The 17,852-nt window shown below is 37.9% G+C and overlaps 1 protein-coding gene and 1 long non-coding RNA gene across 2 annotated transcripts in view; one reads left to right on the plus strand and one right to left on the minus strand.

Moving 5' to 3' along the window:
* LOC144663804 (uncharacterized) overlaps positions 1-17,852 on the minus strand; it is a 63,438-nt gene that overhangs the window by 28,722 nt on the left and 16,864 nt on the right. The window lies entirely within an intron of this gene.
* Positions 502-15,725, plus strand: LOC144663790 (uncharacterized). The gene is made up of 5 exons (XM_078524858.1): positions 502-1,220; positions 5,685-6,331; positions 10,784-10,973; positions 11,449-11,472; positions 13,065-15,725. The coding sequence occupies exons 1-5, from the start codon at positions 512-514 to the stop codon at positions 15,458-15,460; spliced, it is 3,966 nt and encodes a 1,321-aa protein (XP_078380984.1). The 5' UTR covers positions 502-511; the 3' UTR covers positions 15,461-15,725.

Below are 17,852 nucleotides of genomic sequence, written 5' to 3' on the forward strand. Positions count from 1 at the left end.
TGAATAAAGCAATTATTAATTTAATGTGTAATTTCTTCGAATTGTGCTCGGTCTTATTATAACTTCTGTAATTTGAGATTGCTTATGCAAAATCACACTGTCGTGTGTAATATCAGGTAATAATAATCAGAAGCCCTGACTGTTGTGCGATCCCACGCATAGGTACGAAAAAGCTTGCGTCCTTTCAGAATTTTGTGTGTAAATTACGCACACCTGTGGGTAAATGGGAACTCTGGTCTTCAGCTTGGTTTACAAGCCAGAAGTGCGACGCAAATGCAAGTACAAATGAAAGTGATGTTGACGCATACAATGCGGAGCAAGTGCAAATTAATTCAAGCACAAGTGAAGTGAAGTGCTTGCATTTGTATTTCAGTTTGCATTGTAATTTTTGCTATGTTTTTCTTTTCATTTGTGCTTGCATTTGCCTAGTTGCATTTGCATTGCTTGTGAACTAGAACTTCAAGTTATTAATTTTTCTTCAATTTTTTTTCTTTTAGAAAACATTGTCTTCATGGCCTCCGTAGCACCTTCCTTTCCTTCCACAAAAGAAACTACTAATTACGCACGGTTGTGTCGTCTACTGGTTGATGTTGGATCACAGGTTCTAAGAGAAACCTTTGACAGGGTACGTCCACCTGGAAGCCTTCATACAGTTTTGGCTGATCCTGCAGTTCATGCTAAATTACAATCACTTCGAAAGAAAAGAGTTCTGAGTACCCCACAATGGAGGAAACTATATCCTGTAATCAAGTCTTCAGTTTCATCGAGGGACTTTGACCCCACCCTACTGGTTATTCTTCTGAGGAATATTTGCAGCCTGGTTCCTCCTGCCACTGGCTGGGATAACCTTCCTCTGGTAACAGACACAACTCTTGAGGCTGACATTGCCCGCATCAAGTTCTACCGAGACACAATTTACTACAGTCATGGCAGCGATGCTTCAGTTGATGTTGCAACATTTAGTGTCTACTGGAAGGAAATCAAAGACACTTTGGTGCGACTAGGAGGAGCATGCTACCGTGATGCTATTGATGTTTTTGAAAGTGAAAACATGGACCCTGATTTTGATGAACACTACCAAGAACTGCTTAAACAGTGGGTGGAGGATGAGGAGAGCATTAAGGACAAATTAGATGAAGATGAGAGAAGAAACAAGCTCAGCAAGTTGGATGACTTGGAGGAATCAAATGTCAATTCTGAAAGGGAAACAGGGATGAAAGGTTGGTGTTTTTTGTTTTTGATTATTTGAAGCGAAGGAATAGTTCCAACGCTGTGGGATGCCATTTGTGATATTAAAACCAAAAAGTTTCGGAACTCAGTAGGTTTTAATATTTCGGCTTTTACTGTTTATGTAAGTAACGGATGAAGACTGCAAAAACAACGATCCGAATGAACTGCCGAGTGAACAGCCTGACATGTGCATAAGCACGTGAAAGGTCTGAACAAACAGACTGAGCAGACGAAGGTCGAAAGTGCAGAAAACCATCCATAATACTGACTGACTAGAGGGTTTACTGACGTCTAGATGGTAAAGAAAAAAGTCCAAATAGTTTAATGTTACTTTGTGCAAGTAACCGACGCAATGAGTGGCTATGGTGGTTTACTAAGTAGTGATCTGTTGTCCCTATTTAATTTTATCGCTTAGGTAAATTACCATTGTTAGTTAAATTGAAGAATTTATAATAGTGAGCTCACTAATAAGTTTTCCCGGGATCGGAGTAGATTGCCATGAAAGCTCAGAAAGTCTGCCATTCTCGTCAGGGGCACAGTGACAGACCCCTTAGAGAGATAATTATTTCGCGAAGAGTAAGCTAGAAAAAAAAAGGGGTAAGCGCGCGCGGGAAGACGTTACATTGATCTTTTATCCGTATTGTAACGTATCGATAAACTAAAAGCCAAATCAGGGTAAATCTCTCTAAACCACGTTTCAAACTGTGGTACCACAGCTGGCCCTACATGGCTGAGCTAACTGTTATCAATCTATACCGATGAAACGTTAACAAAATGTTAAAATAAGGCAAAATGTAATGACTTAAGTTATAAAAGTTCGTTGAATGTGTTTTTAATAAATGATGAGATTATATTACTAATAAGTGCCGTAAACTAAATAAGCTTTCGCAGCTATGTTTTAAACATTGTTGTTAAGATTAAATTTGGTAAATTGAATCTTTAAAAACAAAAATAACAAACTCACCATCGGAAAAACCGAGCGCTTGGTACGGAACAAACTCTCTTGGCTGTTAACATTAATTTTGTTTGCTCGCGAGAGCTAGTTGTACGCGCGTGCTTTTATTTGAACGTCTGCATCTTGCGCGCGCGTAGCCTGGGCTCCAAAGAGAGTCGATACTAGCATAACTCGCGAATTGTTTTTGATTATTTGAAGCGAAGGAATAGTTCCAACGCTGTGGGATGCCATTTGTGATATTAAAACCAAAAAGTTTCGTAACTCAGTAGGTTTTAATATTTCGGCTTTTACTGTTTATGTAAGTAACGGATGAAGACTGCAAAAACAACGATCCGAATGAACCGCTGAGTGAACAGCCTGACATGTGCATAAGCACCTGAAAGGCCTGAACAAACAGACTGAGCAGACGAAGGTTGAAAGTGCAGAAAACCATCCATAAGACTGACTGACTAGAGGGTTTACTGACTAGCTAGAGATGGTAAAGAAAAAAGTCCTAATAGTTATGTTTGTGTAAGTAACCGACGCAATGAGTGGCTATGGTGGTTTACTTAGTAGTGATCTGTTGTTCTTATTTAATTTTATCGCTTAAGTAAATTACCATTGTTAGTTAAATTGAAGAATTTATAATAGTGAGCTCACTAATAAGTTTTCCTGGATCGGATTGTTTTTGATTATTTGAAGCGAAGGAATAGTTCCAACGCTGTGGGATGCCATTTGTGATATTAAAACCAAAAAGTTTCGTAACTCAGTAGGTTTTAATATTTCGGCTTTTACTGTTTATGTAAGTAACGGATGAAGACTGCAAAAACAACGATCCGAATGAACCGCTGAGTGAACAGCCTGACATGTGCATAAGCACCTGAAAGGCCTGAACAAACAGACTGAGCAGACGAAGGTTGAAAGTGCAGAAAACCATCCATAAGACTGACTGACTAGAGGGTTTACTGACTAGCTAGAGATGGTAAAGAAAAAAGTCCTAATAGTTATGTTTGTGTAAGTAACCGACGCAATGAGTGGCTATGGTGGTTTACTTAGTAGTGATCTGTTGTTCTTATTTAATTTTATCGCTTAAGTAAATTACCATTGTTAGTTAAATTGAAGAATTTATAATAGTGAGCTCACTAATAAGTTTTCCTGGATCGGAGTAGATTGTCATGAAAGCTCAAAAAGTCTGCCATTCTCGTCAGGGGCACAGTGACAGACCCCTTAGAGAGATAATTATTTCGCTAAGAGTAAGCTAGAAAAAAAAAAAAAAAAGGGGATAAGCGCGTGCGGGAAGACGTTACATTGATCTTTAATCCGTATTGTAACGTATCGATAAACTAAAAGCCAAATCATGGTAAATCTCTCTAAACCACGTTTCAAACTGTGGTACCACAGCTGGCCCTACGTGGCTGAGCTAACTGTTATCTATCTATACCGATGAAACGTTAACAAAATGTTAAAATAAGGCAAAATGTTATGACCTAAGTTTTAAAAATTCGTTGAATGTGTTTTCAATAAATGATGAGATTATATTACTAATGAGTGCCGTAAACTAAATAAGCTTTCGCAGCTATGTTTTGAACATTGTTGTTAGGATTAAATTTGGTAAAATGAATATTTAAAAACAAAAATAACAAACTCACCATCGGAAAAACCGAGCGCTTGGTACGGAACAAACTCTCTTGGCCGTTTACATTTGTTTGCTCGCGAGGGCTGTTTGTACGCGCGTGCTTTTATTTGAACGTCTGCATCTTGCGCGCGCGCAGTCTGGGCTCCAAAGAGAGTCGATATTAGCATAGCTCGCGATTCAATTAAAGCGAGGGAATAATTTCAACGTCGTGGAGTGCTACTTTGATATTAAAGACATTTCGGCTGCTAACTTGCTGACTATCTATTGGTTTTACTTCAGTGGTAGATATATGTTGTTTATACAAGAAACTATTCCCTTTAAACTATATTACCTTCAGTTTAAAATAAACTAACTTACTTAATACCTAACAAAATGGCAAATACCACAAAAAGTTATCGAGCCATGAGGGACCTTCCCAGATAAGCGATAAAGTTAAATAGGGATAACAGGTCACTACTAAGTAAACCACCATAGCCACTCATTGCGTCGGTTACTTACACAAACATAACTATTAGGACTTTTTCTTTACCATCTAGTCAGTAAACCCTCTAGTCAGTCAGTCTTATGGATGGTTTTCTGCACTTTCGACCTTCGTCTGCTTAGTCTGCTTAGTCTGTTTGTTCAGACCTTTCACGTGCTTATGCACATGTCAGGCTGTTCACTCGGCGGTTCATTCGGATCGTTGTTTTTGCAGTCTCCATCCGTTACTTACATAAACAGTAAAAGCCGAAATATTAAAACCTACTGAGTTCCGAAACTTTTTGGTTTTAATATCACAAATGGCATCCCACAGCGTTGGAACTATTCCTTCGCTTCAAATAATCAAAAACAAATCCCCCAAAACGGCCAAAAAAGACATCGGAAATGCAGGTAAATAAGAACATTTTTATTTTAAGATTATGTATTTTACTAATACAGCGTTTGGGTCCCCTGTGTTTGTGTCATATTTATTAGCCCAATTATCATGGGCTGTATCTCCTGTCCACAGTACCTGCTGAAGCTCTCCCTATCCCACCCCCACAACTCTAAAACAGACATGAGCAGTTTTAGGGTGACTGGCATCAAGTAAGGCCATTTTTGCCTGCAGAGTTAACATGCTCCCTGCCCTCCCTTTTGGTAAGTATCGAGTTTGGTCAGTATTCAACTGACTATTTCAGTGTGAGAGTGCTTCTGGTGGCCGGTGGCTGCTCAGGCAAAAATGGTCTCCATTAAGGAAAACTGTATACCGTAAAAACCCACAGATAGCCGCACCTTTTCCCCCAAAATCTTCGCTCGATATCGGGGGTGTGGCTTATCTGCGGGAACTTTTGAAAAAGTTGTTTTGCTTGTTCGTTTTTGCCCCAGTCCTATTTTTGTGGCTGATCGAATGCCTGGTTACTAAGCTACAAACGTTCTGCATACGCAAGATCTTGTTGTCACAAAAATCCATGGAAAACTGTGTTTAATGAAGAAATACCTGTCAACAAAATACCAGAAAAAGATCAACCATATGTCAAAGTTCCTGTTCCTTATATTAAAGAGATGAAATTGTGGGTAAAACTGAAGTATTATTCGTTTCAATGTTTACTGAGTTTACGTTCGATGAAGAAGACTCCTGATCATGATTCTTGACTTTGGATTTTCTTTGATTTACGTCAAAAAACTTTTTCTTCCAAAATTTGAGTTTTTTTCTTTTTTATTATTAATTTATTGCAACACAAAAAACACTACTTACAACACAAATACATACACTACTTACAATGCTTCTTACAATAATTTGAGTTGCTCAATTCAGCGTGCGGCTTATCTGCGGGTGTTTATGGTATCCTATTTTTCAAATTTAGCACATTTAATCTTAGTAGATGTACTAAGTCTTTTATTTCCTCATATTTATTCCTCTTCCAGACACAGAAACTAAAAGTTTGGAATGCCCACCTAGAATCAGTATCAAGATTCCAAAGATGAGCGATCTTCCTAACACCAGTTGCTCTTGGAACATTGTTGACCTCCCGATCGACATTCTGATAATGACAGTGGAAGATTGTGAGTTCTTAAGCTGTTTTTTCTATTTGAATAAACCCTTCAAGAGTTACCACAAAGGCATTGGCTATGTATACTTTGGGTCGATTGGTAGTGACCATGAGAAGAAAAGGAAAATTGCATTAATGAAGTGCTCCAAAGGTTCCGCTGATCCTGGAAGTTCTTTATCTGTTGTGAAAGATGCAGTCAGGGTACTGAGACCCAGAGCTGTATTTTCCGTTGGCGCCTGCAGTGGATTTAATCGTGGAAAAACCAAACTAGGAGATGTAGTTGTGTCTTCAAAGCTAATAACACCTTCCTACAAAACTCCCCCAGGCAGAGATATTGGCAACCTCATCAAGCATATAGCTGATGGATGGACAGCGCCTTTGGAAAACCCAGATGAGCAGGAAGTAAGAGTACACTGTGATGGGGTGGTTCTGAGTATTCAGAAGCATGTCAGTGGTGGATGGCAGTATGAAGAGATTATTCAACGATATCCTGAAGCAACAGCAGTTGAGATGGAAGGCAGGGCTAAGACTTTTTAAGATGGTTTCCACCCAACATTCGAGCAATACAGGCAAAAATAAAGTTAGCAATGAGACCTCATAGCATGGTAACAGTTTGAGTACAGCTGAGCTAACAAAAACCCACCAAACCTTTTTCACTCAAGCCGACCCCACGAGAGAAAGATGGATTTAAAATTATCTCTGCCTTGTTCCAACAAAAGGTGGCCGGCCGGCTGACAGAAAGGCTTGAAATTTACCAATAGCCACCCCTCCCTCCCCCTGAGGTTCCCTTGGCTAGACCAAGAGGCTAGGTGGAGTGCCTAGTCAAGCCCGGTAACAGCCAAGCTGCCAGGGGGCTGCAGCTAGCTGACAATTACAAGGTAACCCTGTATACGCCGAATTTTTAAAAAATTCGTACCCTAGTTGGCTAGATGAGTATAGGGATATTACAGATAAAAGACTGTTATGGGACATACACTGTAATCAAATATCGAATACGAAAGGAAACGATTAGTTATAGCAAGCGTAAAGCTAGAGACCGTCGTGATAAGTTATCTGAACTTGAAAAAAGCGTGAAAGAATGGGAAGAAAAGTGTAATGAGTTACCAACGGCTGAGAATCTTGCGAAACTTGAGGAGCAAAAAATAGAATATGAAGCTATGTATGATTATATAACACAAGGTGCTATGATTCGATCTCGCGCTAGATGGTATGAAAAAGGGGAGAAAAGTAACAGCTATTTTCTGCGACTTGAAAACTTTAATCATAACAAATCCTGCATAAGGAAAATAAAACAAGACGACGGAAATGTCATTACGGAACCTGCTGTTATTTTAAACCAGCTAAAGTCCTTCTATTCCACCTTATACCAAAACAACGGGGCGGATATTGATCAGGGCTGTGCTAAAATCTTCTTAGGAAACCCTGACATACCAAAACTAGACAAGCAAATGCAGATGAAGTGTGAGGGGAAATTAACTTTCAATGAATGTTATCGTTCGCTACTGAGTTTTCAAAATGGTAAAGCACCCGGAAACGATGGCTTGACAGTCGAATTCTACAAAGCTTTTTGGCCAGTTATAGGGAATCTGGTAGTGGGCTGCTTGAATGCAGCGCATGAGCATGGAGAATTATCAACGTCACAAAAAATGGCTATTATTAAATTAATTGAAAAGAAAGATAAGGACAAGATGTATATAGCAAATTGGAGGCCTATCTCCTTAATAAATGTCGATGTGAAGATTGCGTCTAAGGCTTTAGCGAAGAGATTGGAATGCATTTTGCCTTTCGTAATACACAGGAATCAAAATGCCTATGTCAAGGGCCGACTGATCTCCGATAGCACGAGAATTATTGATGACATCATGTCTTATACCAAAGTTAATGACTTAAGTGGACTGCTTGTCGCGATCGATTTCGAGAAGGCGTTTGACTCTCTTGACTGGGCTTTTTTAAATAAGGCCCTACTGGCTTTCAATTTCGGTGAATCTTTTATCAAGTGGGTAAGCACATTTTATTGTAACATTAAAAGCTGTGTTACAAACAACGGCTTCTCCTCCATTCATTTTGACGTCAAGCAAGGAGTTAGGCAAGGTGACCCTTTGTCTCCGTACCTCTTCATTATTGCTCTCGAGATACTTGCTATAAATATTAGAAGCAGTAAAAATATTAAAGGCTTTAAACTTTCAGATAACGAAGAAATTAAGTTAACCATTTTCGCTGATGATCTGACGACTTTCTTGAAAGATAAACAATCTTTCGAAAATCTTTTAAAAATGTTGCGAGATTTTGGATGCTGCTCAGGCCTTAAAGTAAATAACGGTAAATTAGAGGCTCTCCATCTTGGCGACTCGTCCATAAAGCTTGATATCGGTATTAAAAATATGGATAAACCTTTAAAGATACTTGGCATCTTTTTCTCATATGATAAGAAGCAAGCCGTTAAATTAAATTTTGATTCAATCCTGGATTCGCTGAAAAAGACTCTTAATCTGTGGAAGTGGAGACATTTAACCATTCTTGGAAGAATTCAAATTATAAATTAAATCGTTTGCTATCCCTAAATTCCTGTATAGAGCGTCGCAGTTACCTTTTCCAGATGACGTTATCAAGAGAGCGAATACGATCATCTACGAATTTATTTGGAAGGGTAAAGACAAAGTGAAAAGACGTGCTTTGATTAATAATATTGAGAACGGTGGATTAAGAATGATACATTTAGAATCCCTTATTCAAGCACAGAAGATATCCTTTTTGAAACGGTACTCTGATCCGGAAGATGGTGCCAAATGGAAACATGTTCTCAACTTTTTTCTACAGCCTGTGGGAGGCCCATACCTCTTAACATGCAATTTTGATCCAAGTTCTTTGAAAATTGCTATCCCCCCATTTTATAACGAATGTTTGACCTTATGGTCAAAATTAAATGGTTCAATGCCTGAAACAAGTGATGAAATTTTAAACGAAATAATTTGGAATAATAAACACATCTGTATAAATAATAAATCATGTTTTATTAGCGAACTGATGGATATAGGTATAAACAAAATTGGTGACATGATTAAACTGGATGGGTGGGACATGTAAATTTTTGATATGGAATGATTTGCATAACAAAGGTCTTAAAATGAAAAACTTTCTTTTGTGGCAAGGTCTAATCGATGCAATACCAGTTAAATGGAAACAAGCTATTAAGTCCATGACAGGTCCTTATATCTTGAACTCGGATTCAAATGAATCCACTTTAACTATTAATTCAGTTTAAGTACCCACATCAAAAGTAAATTCCAAAAAACTGTATGGGAGTCTGGTCTCAAGGGTTTGTGAAAAACCAACAGCACAAAGGAAATTCGATGAAATGTTCCCTGACCCTAAGCGTGATTGGAGTAAAATATACAGCTTGCCTTTCCAGGTTGCGTTAGATGCGCACACAAGAGAATTTCAATACAAAGTGGTTAATAGAATCTTATTTACAAATTCTAAATTGTGTAAGTTTGGCTTGGTGGAGTCGCCTTTGTGCACCTTTTGTGGAGAGGAGGAAGAAACCCCTGAACATTTGTTTGCATTATGTTCTTATTCTAGTGCCTTTTGGAATGAAATTTTCAACTGGCTGCAACAGTGTGTCACTGGAATTAGTGTTGATTTGTCAGAAGTAGTCAATGTTATACTTGGTCTGCCTGATCTCGAGGAACATTTTATGGCTGTAAACCACATAGTTCTTGTGGCAAAACAAACAATTGTACTTTGTAGGAAGAGATCTACTAATCCCAGTTTGAATGTCTTCCATGCTCTACTAAGGAAAACTATTAAAATAGAAGAATTTATTGCTAAGCAGAAAAATAAATTGCACCTCCATTTAGTTAAATGGGAAAATGTTTTAGATAAACTTATTTAAAGTAAATGTATGCAACGTCTGCCATTTTTCGTTCTTTTTTTGAATTTATTTTTTTTTTGTTTTTTTTTTTGTTTGTTTTGTTTTTGTTATTTTTGTTATTTTTTTGTTATTTATTTATTTATTTATTTTTTTTTTAGCATAACTGTTTCCAGAGTAATTGTAGTAGTATTTCAAAATTATAAATCGTAACTGTAGTGCACCGTAACTATGTATTTTTTCAAAGTGTAATTGTACTTCAAACTTCTGTATCTGTATCTATATCTGTGCTTGTAACTGTATATTTAATTTAATAAAGTATTAAATTATAAAAAAAAAAAAAACAAAAAAAAAAACAAGGCAATCCTCATAAAAAAATACCATGACACTGCTGTGACAGGCAAAGTCTGGTGAAAATGACACAGAACACTTGACTATGACCACCCCCCCCCCCCTAGCAAGCCAGCAATTCGACGCCTGACCCTGGGATCCCCAGGGCTGCTAGCTCTACCCTTCAGCTACCTGCCACGACCTTCCATGATGTTGCCCCTCCCCAATTTTTTCGTGCTGGACTGGCTTGAATCCCGACTAACATCGACCTTCAAGCACAGTTCGCGGAGTCCACATTTTGCCAAATCAGTGTTGATCTATGTTTCAGTTAAAACGGACATTTTACGCCGGTTCAAAACAAAATGGCACTTGTTTTGAACATGAGCAGATGAACGTGAGCAGATTTTTGGCACTTAATTTTTGCACTCATTGCTCAAACTTTCAGCGGAATGTGTCTTAATTATTCGTCAAGCAGTGTTGTTTGGTGTGGCAAGGTCGAACTTAATATTATCTTTTTGTCTTTCTGTATGTTTTGCATTCCTATTGCAATGGCAGTAAATTTCAAAAACATTTATTTTTGTATTACTAATACTAAACTACTCTGTAGTTTTATGCACCTTATTAGTAAAACGTGAATCCTGTTTTATTTGGTAAGGATAAGGATTAAAAGAGTTGGCTGTAAATTCGGTTGTTGTTCTTGTAAACAATATTATTAACATGACTCCAGGATCCAGGATGATACATGTACAAACATTTTTAAATGTTGTCATTTTCCAGGTGTTTTTGCAGCAGCTCATGATCTAAAGACAGAATGGGTTGTGGTGAAAGGCATCAAAGACTATGCAGATGGCAGTCAATCTTCAAATGATCAGAGAGGAACTTTTGCATGTGTGATGGCAGCATCTGTTGTGGCCAACATTTTGAGCGATCCTGTCATATTCGAAGAATGGCCCCATTATAGTCCAGGTAGTGCTTTTCGTCCTATTCATATCCTTCCCCATTTTTTTGCAAGGCAAAAAATATTTGGATTGTTGTTTGCAAACAAAAGTATAGCTACAGTGTAAGTGCTAACTCTGGGATCTCACCAACATGGCCAAAAATACATGTAGTTATGGAAACCGATTCCAACTCTTCAGTTGTACTTTGCCTGTAAAATGTTAGAAGAGGTACATTACCTTTGCAAGCTTTAAGGTTCTGTACACTCAAACCTATCTGCGTGGACACTATTATATATATTAAAAGAAGGACAGTCCATTCTGTCCAAAAGAAACACCAATTGAGTCAAGTCTCTTCCTCTACAATAGAGAACTCTTCGCCATCGTTGAAGCCCATATTTCACTATTCTAAGCATTTAGTAATGCACAGTAGTTCTATGTAACTAATCAGTGAAACAGGATATTATTTGGTTCTAATTATCATTTGTTTTGATTATTTGTTGCAGATGCAAATGGATCACTCATGCCAGGTAAGAACAAAATAAAATGGAAAAAATGTAGCAGAATTGGGACATGCTGTAATGTAAAAGGATAGAGCTTTTTTCATGTGGCCACTTATTTTATGCAGTATTAATTAAAAAATTGGTTCGTGCTAAGGGTGCGTATATTGAGTTATGGATGCACATGGAAAGTTTGGAGAGCACAAAGTATGTGTGAAAGTTGCTCGAGGTTACTCTAGCTAGCTTCTTGAGTGCTGTGCAAACTTTCCAAGTGCATCCATAACTCGATAATTTATACACACAGCTAAAGCACGAACCAATTCTTTTAAAACATAGCAGTTCAAAGTTGTGCATGCGTGCGTTTTTGGGCCTTCTCAGATGCTTATGTCTATGAACAGGAGGTGCGCCTGTTCTGTTTAGTTTTCCTGGGTGCTCTGGCAAAAGCGAAAACGCCAAATTGCAGTAAGACTATCAAAAGTAAGCGATGGGAAATAAGAGCTATAAAACTTGACGGAGCTAAATGCAACTGCACACCTCATCTGATATACCCACGGCCGTGCGTATGTTGCGTTAAGCTTTGCTTTTTGGCTGTTCATCTTATAGAAACTCAAATTTTGTTTTAAAAAAGGGGGGTCCCTATACTCCATCAGGAACAACGGCACCTTGTTTATACGCGATAATTCCTTATAATGTTATCATGTTTACATTCATGAGTGCTTGCTAAATTTACTTTTCTGACAATTTATTGGTAATTGAGCCATATTTATTTTTCAGAAGAAATTCATTGCCAATTCAAAACAAGAAAAAAGGGATCGGTCACCATACTCATTTATGAGAAATTGACCATTTACTTCTCCGGTGACTCAAGAAAAAAGCTTTCATTTTTTAATCAGCACACTAATGAGGGAAATCACTCGTGAAATTATGCGCAGAAAGGATACGTTAAGGTTCTGTACTGCCGATTTCTCCTTTTAAAGGGACAGTGTCACTGTTAGCACATGTGTGAAATTACGTTTCACAACGGCTTGAAACTTTTGGTCTTTTCCTTTGCTCGAATAAGGGCGCTTAATAAATTTTGCGCTCTTCAAATGCGGAGTTTATTCCAGGGAGGCGCTTATTTTACAATTGGACACGTCAAAAATATATTTTCTTTTAATTTAACTAGCAGAAGCGTCTTGTGATTGTCAGCAATTGTCTCTTCCGGCACTTTAACAAGAGTATATAAAGTTAGTTGTATGCAAGGCCTCCACAACAGAACTGTGTATTTAAAGAATCTGCTTTCATTGCTTTGAAATGAAGAACATCGCTGTCGATGAAAAAAACTCCAGTGCTGTTTTAGAGTTGCTTTGTAGTGTTTTTTTTTTCTTTGTTCATTTATTTATTCATTTATACTGCATACCTCATATAAGCGTCCCATCTGAACCGTGGCGTTTACTCTGGGGCAAAGCTAAACTTTTTTCCCCAAATGCGGCGCTTATTCGAACAAATATGGTACAGTTTACCGTGCTTTCAATTCTTTGTTATGATTTCAATACCAGTGTCAATCCGTCACCTTAGAAAGTTGACACAAAAGAAACTATAAACGGTTAATATTGTTATCTCTTTTTTCTTTCATTTTTTAGCTGTGAGTGCCTACACAAGTGCTTTGAAAGCGTCTATTGGAAACCAAACAGAGTTCCAGCCCAAACTGATGGCCTCCCCAACCATATCTAACCTGAGAACAGATGATATATTCACTAATCTTCTGATACAGCATGGTAGAAAGACCCTCTTTAAAAACGATATGACTTCAGCAAGAGGTGACTTGCTGGATTATTATGGGCAAGTCAGTGGAACCCTGGTCAAAAGATGTGAAGAGATATTCGTTTGCAGTACTGAGGGTGAGCCTAATCCCAAATCTATTCTTGTCACTGGAAAAGCAGGGATCGGAAAAACTTTGTTTAGTCAAAAGCTTGTTCGGGATTGGGCTGATGGTAAACTTTTTCAATCACAAGCAAATTTAAAAGCACCAGATATCAACTTTGCATACTTGTTGACATTCCGTCAACTGAATTTGCTTGGAAATGACAGGTTTTCTTTGCGAGAGCTTTTAAACTGTTCTTCGGTACTAGACGAAAACTCAAACCTTGATAATTCTTTGTTTGAATACCTTGTTAATCACCCTGAGGAGGTTTTGATTATCTTGGATGGGTATGACGAGTATTCACAACAAGATTACATCGCTAGTAGCTCGGAGGAACAGTATCCAAACAATGCTAGAGAGGAAATGCCAGTAGCCGCACTGTGTGCCAAACTCATCAAAGGCAAGATGATGAGAGAGTCTGTTGTTATGATCACGTCAAGACCCGACGAATCAGATAAAATGGGAGGAATTCAGTTTGACCGATACGTGGAAATTACAGGGTTTTCTCCGGAGCAGGTAGAAGAGTACATTGTGAAGTATTTCAAAGAAAACGAAACCATGAAGAACACTGTTCTTGAACATGTCATGAACAATGAGAATCTTGTAAGCTTTGCCCATATTCCAGTTCTTTGTTTTCTGATGTGTTTCTATTTGGAATATACTCTTCAAGAATCCAAGAGCACAGCCCTTCCTGTATCAGCAACCGACATTTATTCTGAAGTTGTCAACATTTTTGAACTAAAACATAATGCCGAGTCAGAATATAAGACGAAAGAAATTCCTGAGAAACACAAGGCTACAGACGTCATCGAAAGCACATTGGATAAATTATCAGAGTTAGCAGCTCAACTGCTTTTGCAGCAAAGGCCAATTTTTGACGAAAGGGACATGAAAAAAAAGTTTAAATTGGAAGAAATCGAAAAACTGAAAGGAAGCGGTCTCCTTCATTGTGGTCCTCCTTTCAGGAAATCTGCATTTGAAACCACAAAACAGTTGAGTTTTACTCATCTTACCATTCAGGAGTTCTTGGCTGCTCGTTGGTTTGTAATGAGAAATGAAATTCCGACAGAAACTGTGTCTGAAATGGTTATGCTGTTCATTGCTGGTATTTTATCAAAGAAAAGAGATGACAAACTAATGGAAAGATTACTAGAAAATATTTCAATCACAACGAAGCCCGTCCTCGTAAGAGCAAAGTTACTCAGCGAATATCAAGACAAGGACTTTGCTAAAAATGTCATCATAAATCATCCCCAACACTACTCCTATATGAATTTTACGAATTTAAATGATGTGGACTGTATTGCAATTTCATTTTTGTTAGACGTAATTAGTGAACTGAATGAAGAGGAAGCTGCTACAGCACAACATGAACGGTCTGAACAGTCCTTTAACGTAAATAGTTTGGCAATCATTGAGTCAGCTCTAACACTGTCTGGAATAAAACGTATTTGTAAATCACTGAAGAAAGAACACTGTGCTGTTACCAAACTGTTTCTATTGATGGCTTTTAATCATTTCAGTGATACCGTTATTATCAGACTGTGTGAAACATTGCAGCATCCAAGCTGTAAAGTAAACACACTATATCTGGGTGGTGATCAGATCACTGATACCGGTGTTGCCAGGTTGTGTGAAGCATTACAGCATTCAAGCTGTAAAGTAACCGCACTATATCTGGGTAATAATCAGATCACTGATACCGGTGTTACCAGGTTGTGTAAAGCATTACAGCATCCAAGCTGTAAAGTAACCACACTACATCTGAGTGGTAATCAGATCACTGATACCGGTGTTGCCAGTTTGTGTGAAGCATTACAGCATCCAAGCTGTAACGTAACCACACTATATCTGTGTGGTAATCAGATCACTGATACCGGTGTTACCAGGTCATGTAAAGCATTACAGCGTCCAAGCTGTAACGTAACCACACTAGATCTGAGAGATAATCAGATCACTGATACCGGTGTCACCAGTCTATGCAAAGCACTCAAACATTCAAATTGTAAACTGACCTCACTATGCCTGTGGGACATACCTATCAGTGAGGAAAGTAAGGAATCTCTAAGAACTCTTGTTCAACAGCACAGACCAGGTTTTGAACTCGATATCTAAATAGTTATAAGAAAGCATTAGAAATATCAATAGAAGTCACATATACATAATATAAGATATAAAAGAAAACGTTTCTTATTCAATTTTAAAATTTGTGTTAATAGTTATAAGGTTGACAAGGAACTGTAAATATATTAATAAGCGTTAGATAATGAAGTTTGTAATGAAGGAACTTAATGCCCAGCTCGTTGTAATTTAGCAATAAAGAAAAGGGCGAAACTGAGTATTGTTACGTTTTGTAAATAAAAGTTTTGGAATGGATGAAGGCTGGTATTGTTTGTTTTACAATTTTAAGGGGGGAGGGGTGGGGAAAAGAGTTTGTTAAAGATTTGTCGCTGACTGTGTTTTTATGTTATTTTTTAAGACGTTTCGGCTATTGCCAAAGGTTTCATAGGTTTCAAAGGTGGGGATTGAGTAAGAGAAGGCTTGTAAGAAAAAGTAAGTTCCGAATGACTATTGTGCGAGCCCGTAAGGCGGAGCTTATTTATGCGAGCCACTACTTTTTGCGTCATTTTCGACTGTTTCCAATTTATAAAATAAACGCCACGGCGCTTAAATTTTTCGCGCCTCAAGTGTGGCGCTTATTTTAGGGCGGCGCTTATTTAAAATTTGGACGCCACAAAGTATCTAATCTTTTACAGTAATTGAAAATAGCTTTTTTGATTGTTAGTATTCGTCTCTTGCTGAAGATCAGAGAGAAGTGGCGATAGCTGTCCTCGCAATGTTCGTGGTCTCACAACATTTACAGAACTAGGTATTGTAAGAATGTTGGATAGAAAACAAATGAACGAGCGGTAAAACAATCACTCTAAACTGCAAAATATCGCTTTTGAAGGAAAGAAATATCCAAGTTTGTTTCAGAGTTGTTTTGTGGCGCTGTTTTTAGTTAAACGTTATTCCTCGAATAAGCTCCGCATCGGCGCTTATTGATTTTGTATCCCAAACGCGGCGCTTATTCGAGTAAACTCTCGAAGTTAATATCCTTCGCTAATGAACTCTTTCAAACTGGAGATGCGATCCTATTATTTCGATTTCGTGACTATAGAAAAGATCCACAGGGTATTAAAATTGAAACTAAGGTACGGAGTATCCTTTTTCTGGAGGGGGTGGGGTATGAAAAATATTGAAAAAAAATGTTTGCAGGGCCTGAAAAGACAATAAATTTCTTGCAAACACGATATGAACAACAATAATAGCTTGCATTCCTAAAAAAATGTTTGCATAGGTGCATGAAATGTTTCATTCGTTCGTTCATTTGTGAAATCCCTTTTTTTTCATACCTCTCCAGCAAGATAAAAGCACCAGGTTGTGTGAAACATTACAGCATCCAAGCTGTAAAGTAACCACACTAGATCTGAGTGATAATCAGATCACTGATACCGGTGTTGCCAATTTGTGTGAAGCGTTACAGCATCCAAGCTGTAAAGTAACCAAACTCCAAACTAAATCTGGGTTATAACCAGATCACTGATACCGGTGTCACCAGTCTCTGCAAAGCACTCAAACATTCAAATTGTAAACTGACCTCACTAGTCCTGTTGGACAATCATATCATACTCCCCCAGCAAGAATAAAATAAAGCACCACTTTCGGGCGTAGGTTTCCAGTACAGTCCACTAAGGGAGTACCCCCCCCCCCCCCCCCGAGGAGCGTTGCCTTGTCTTTCCTCGGTGAAGTCCTGAAAAGCTTATTCATTCATTTCGGGTTTTTCATACTCGGTTAACGCCATGATATAATCAAAGGATTAATACTACAGGACTGTTATTGGTTCAAAGTATCTGTATAGCAAAGACGTTTTCCTATACCCCATTTCAAAATTTAATCACGTTAAAATATTTGACCTTTTTTACGCGTCACGAATAATCAATCAAGGCGATCACTGTTTAGACTGTCACACTCAAAAGGCGTAATACCGTTCTTCCTCTACAGGAGCGACGTCACAGATGATACATCTTGAAAACTTAATTTAAGTTTTCAAGATTCATTTCCTAGGACCATCTCCTAATTTTCCTCTCAATTTTTTCTGAATCTTAACCATGCTTGTTTCTTTATGTTTTTATCACTTTTTGGTGCTTTTGCACTTTAGTAAACAAATGTTTTTGTGATCTTGAGTTTCCCGTCGATTTAAGGAAGCTCATAACGGTTTCCAGCACTTTCCAGCTCTTATACATTGGTGGGTCAGTACTACAAATATTTGACAAATGCTGCAGTAATTCAGTATAATATCAAACAAATGTCCAATCATTGCTGAAAAAATTGTGGTCATTTTCATTACGTCACTGGTATAACCATAACAACGGTAGAAAATGATAAAAACACCCTTAATTTTCTTCTTTAAGTGCTTATAACTCAAAAACAAGCTCGGTGACCCCCCATTCTTATGATGGAATAA

The sequence above is a fragment of the Oculina patagonica genome, chromosome 8, assembly GCF_052425735.1.
Source record: "Oculina patagonica isolate OP01 chromosome 8, crgOcupat, whole genome shotgun sequence".
In the NCBI taxonomy this organism is placed as follows: domain Eukaryota; kingdom Metazoa; phylum Cnidaria; class Anthozoa; order Scleractinia; family Oculinidae; genus Oculina; species Oculina patagonica.

Bases quoted from the DNA above. Each gene is read 5' to 3' on its own strand.
- LOC144663790 (XM_078524858.1), top strand. From the start codon at position 512: ATGGCCTCCGTAGCACCTTCCTTTCCTTCCACAAAAGAAACTACTAAT. The intron at 1,221-5,684 runs GTTGGTGTTTTT...TTCCTCTTCCAG, and splicing joins AAGGGAAACAGGGATGAAAG to ACACAGAAACTAAAAGTTTG. The intron at 6,332-10,783 runs GCTAAGACTTTT...TGTCATTTTCCA, and splicing joins CAGTTGAGATGGAAGGCAGG to GGTGTTTTTGCAGCAGCTCA.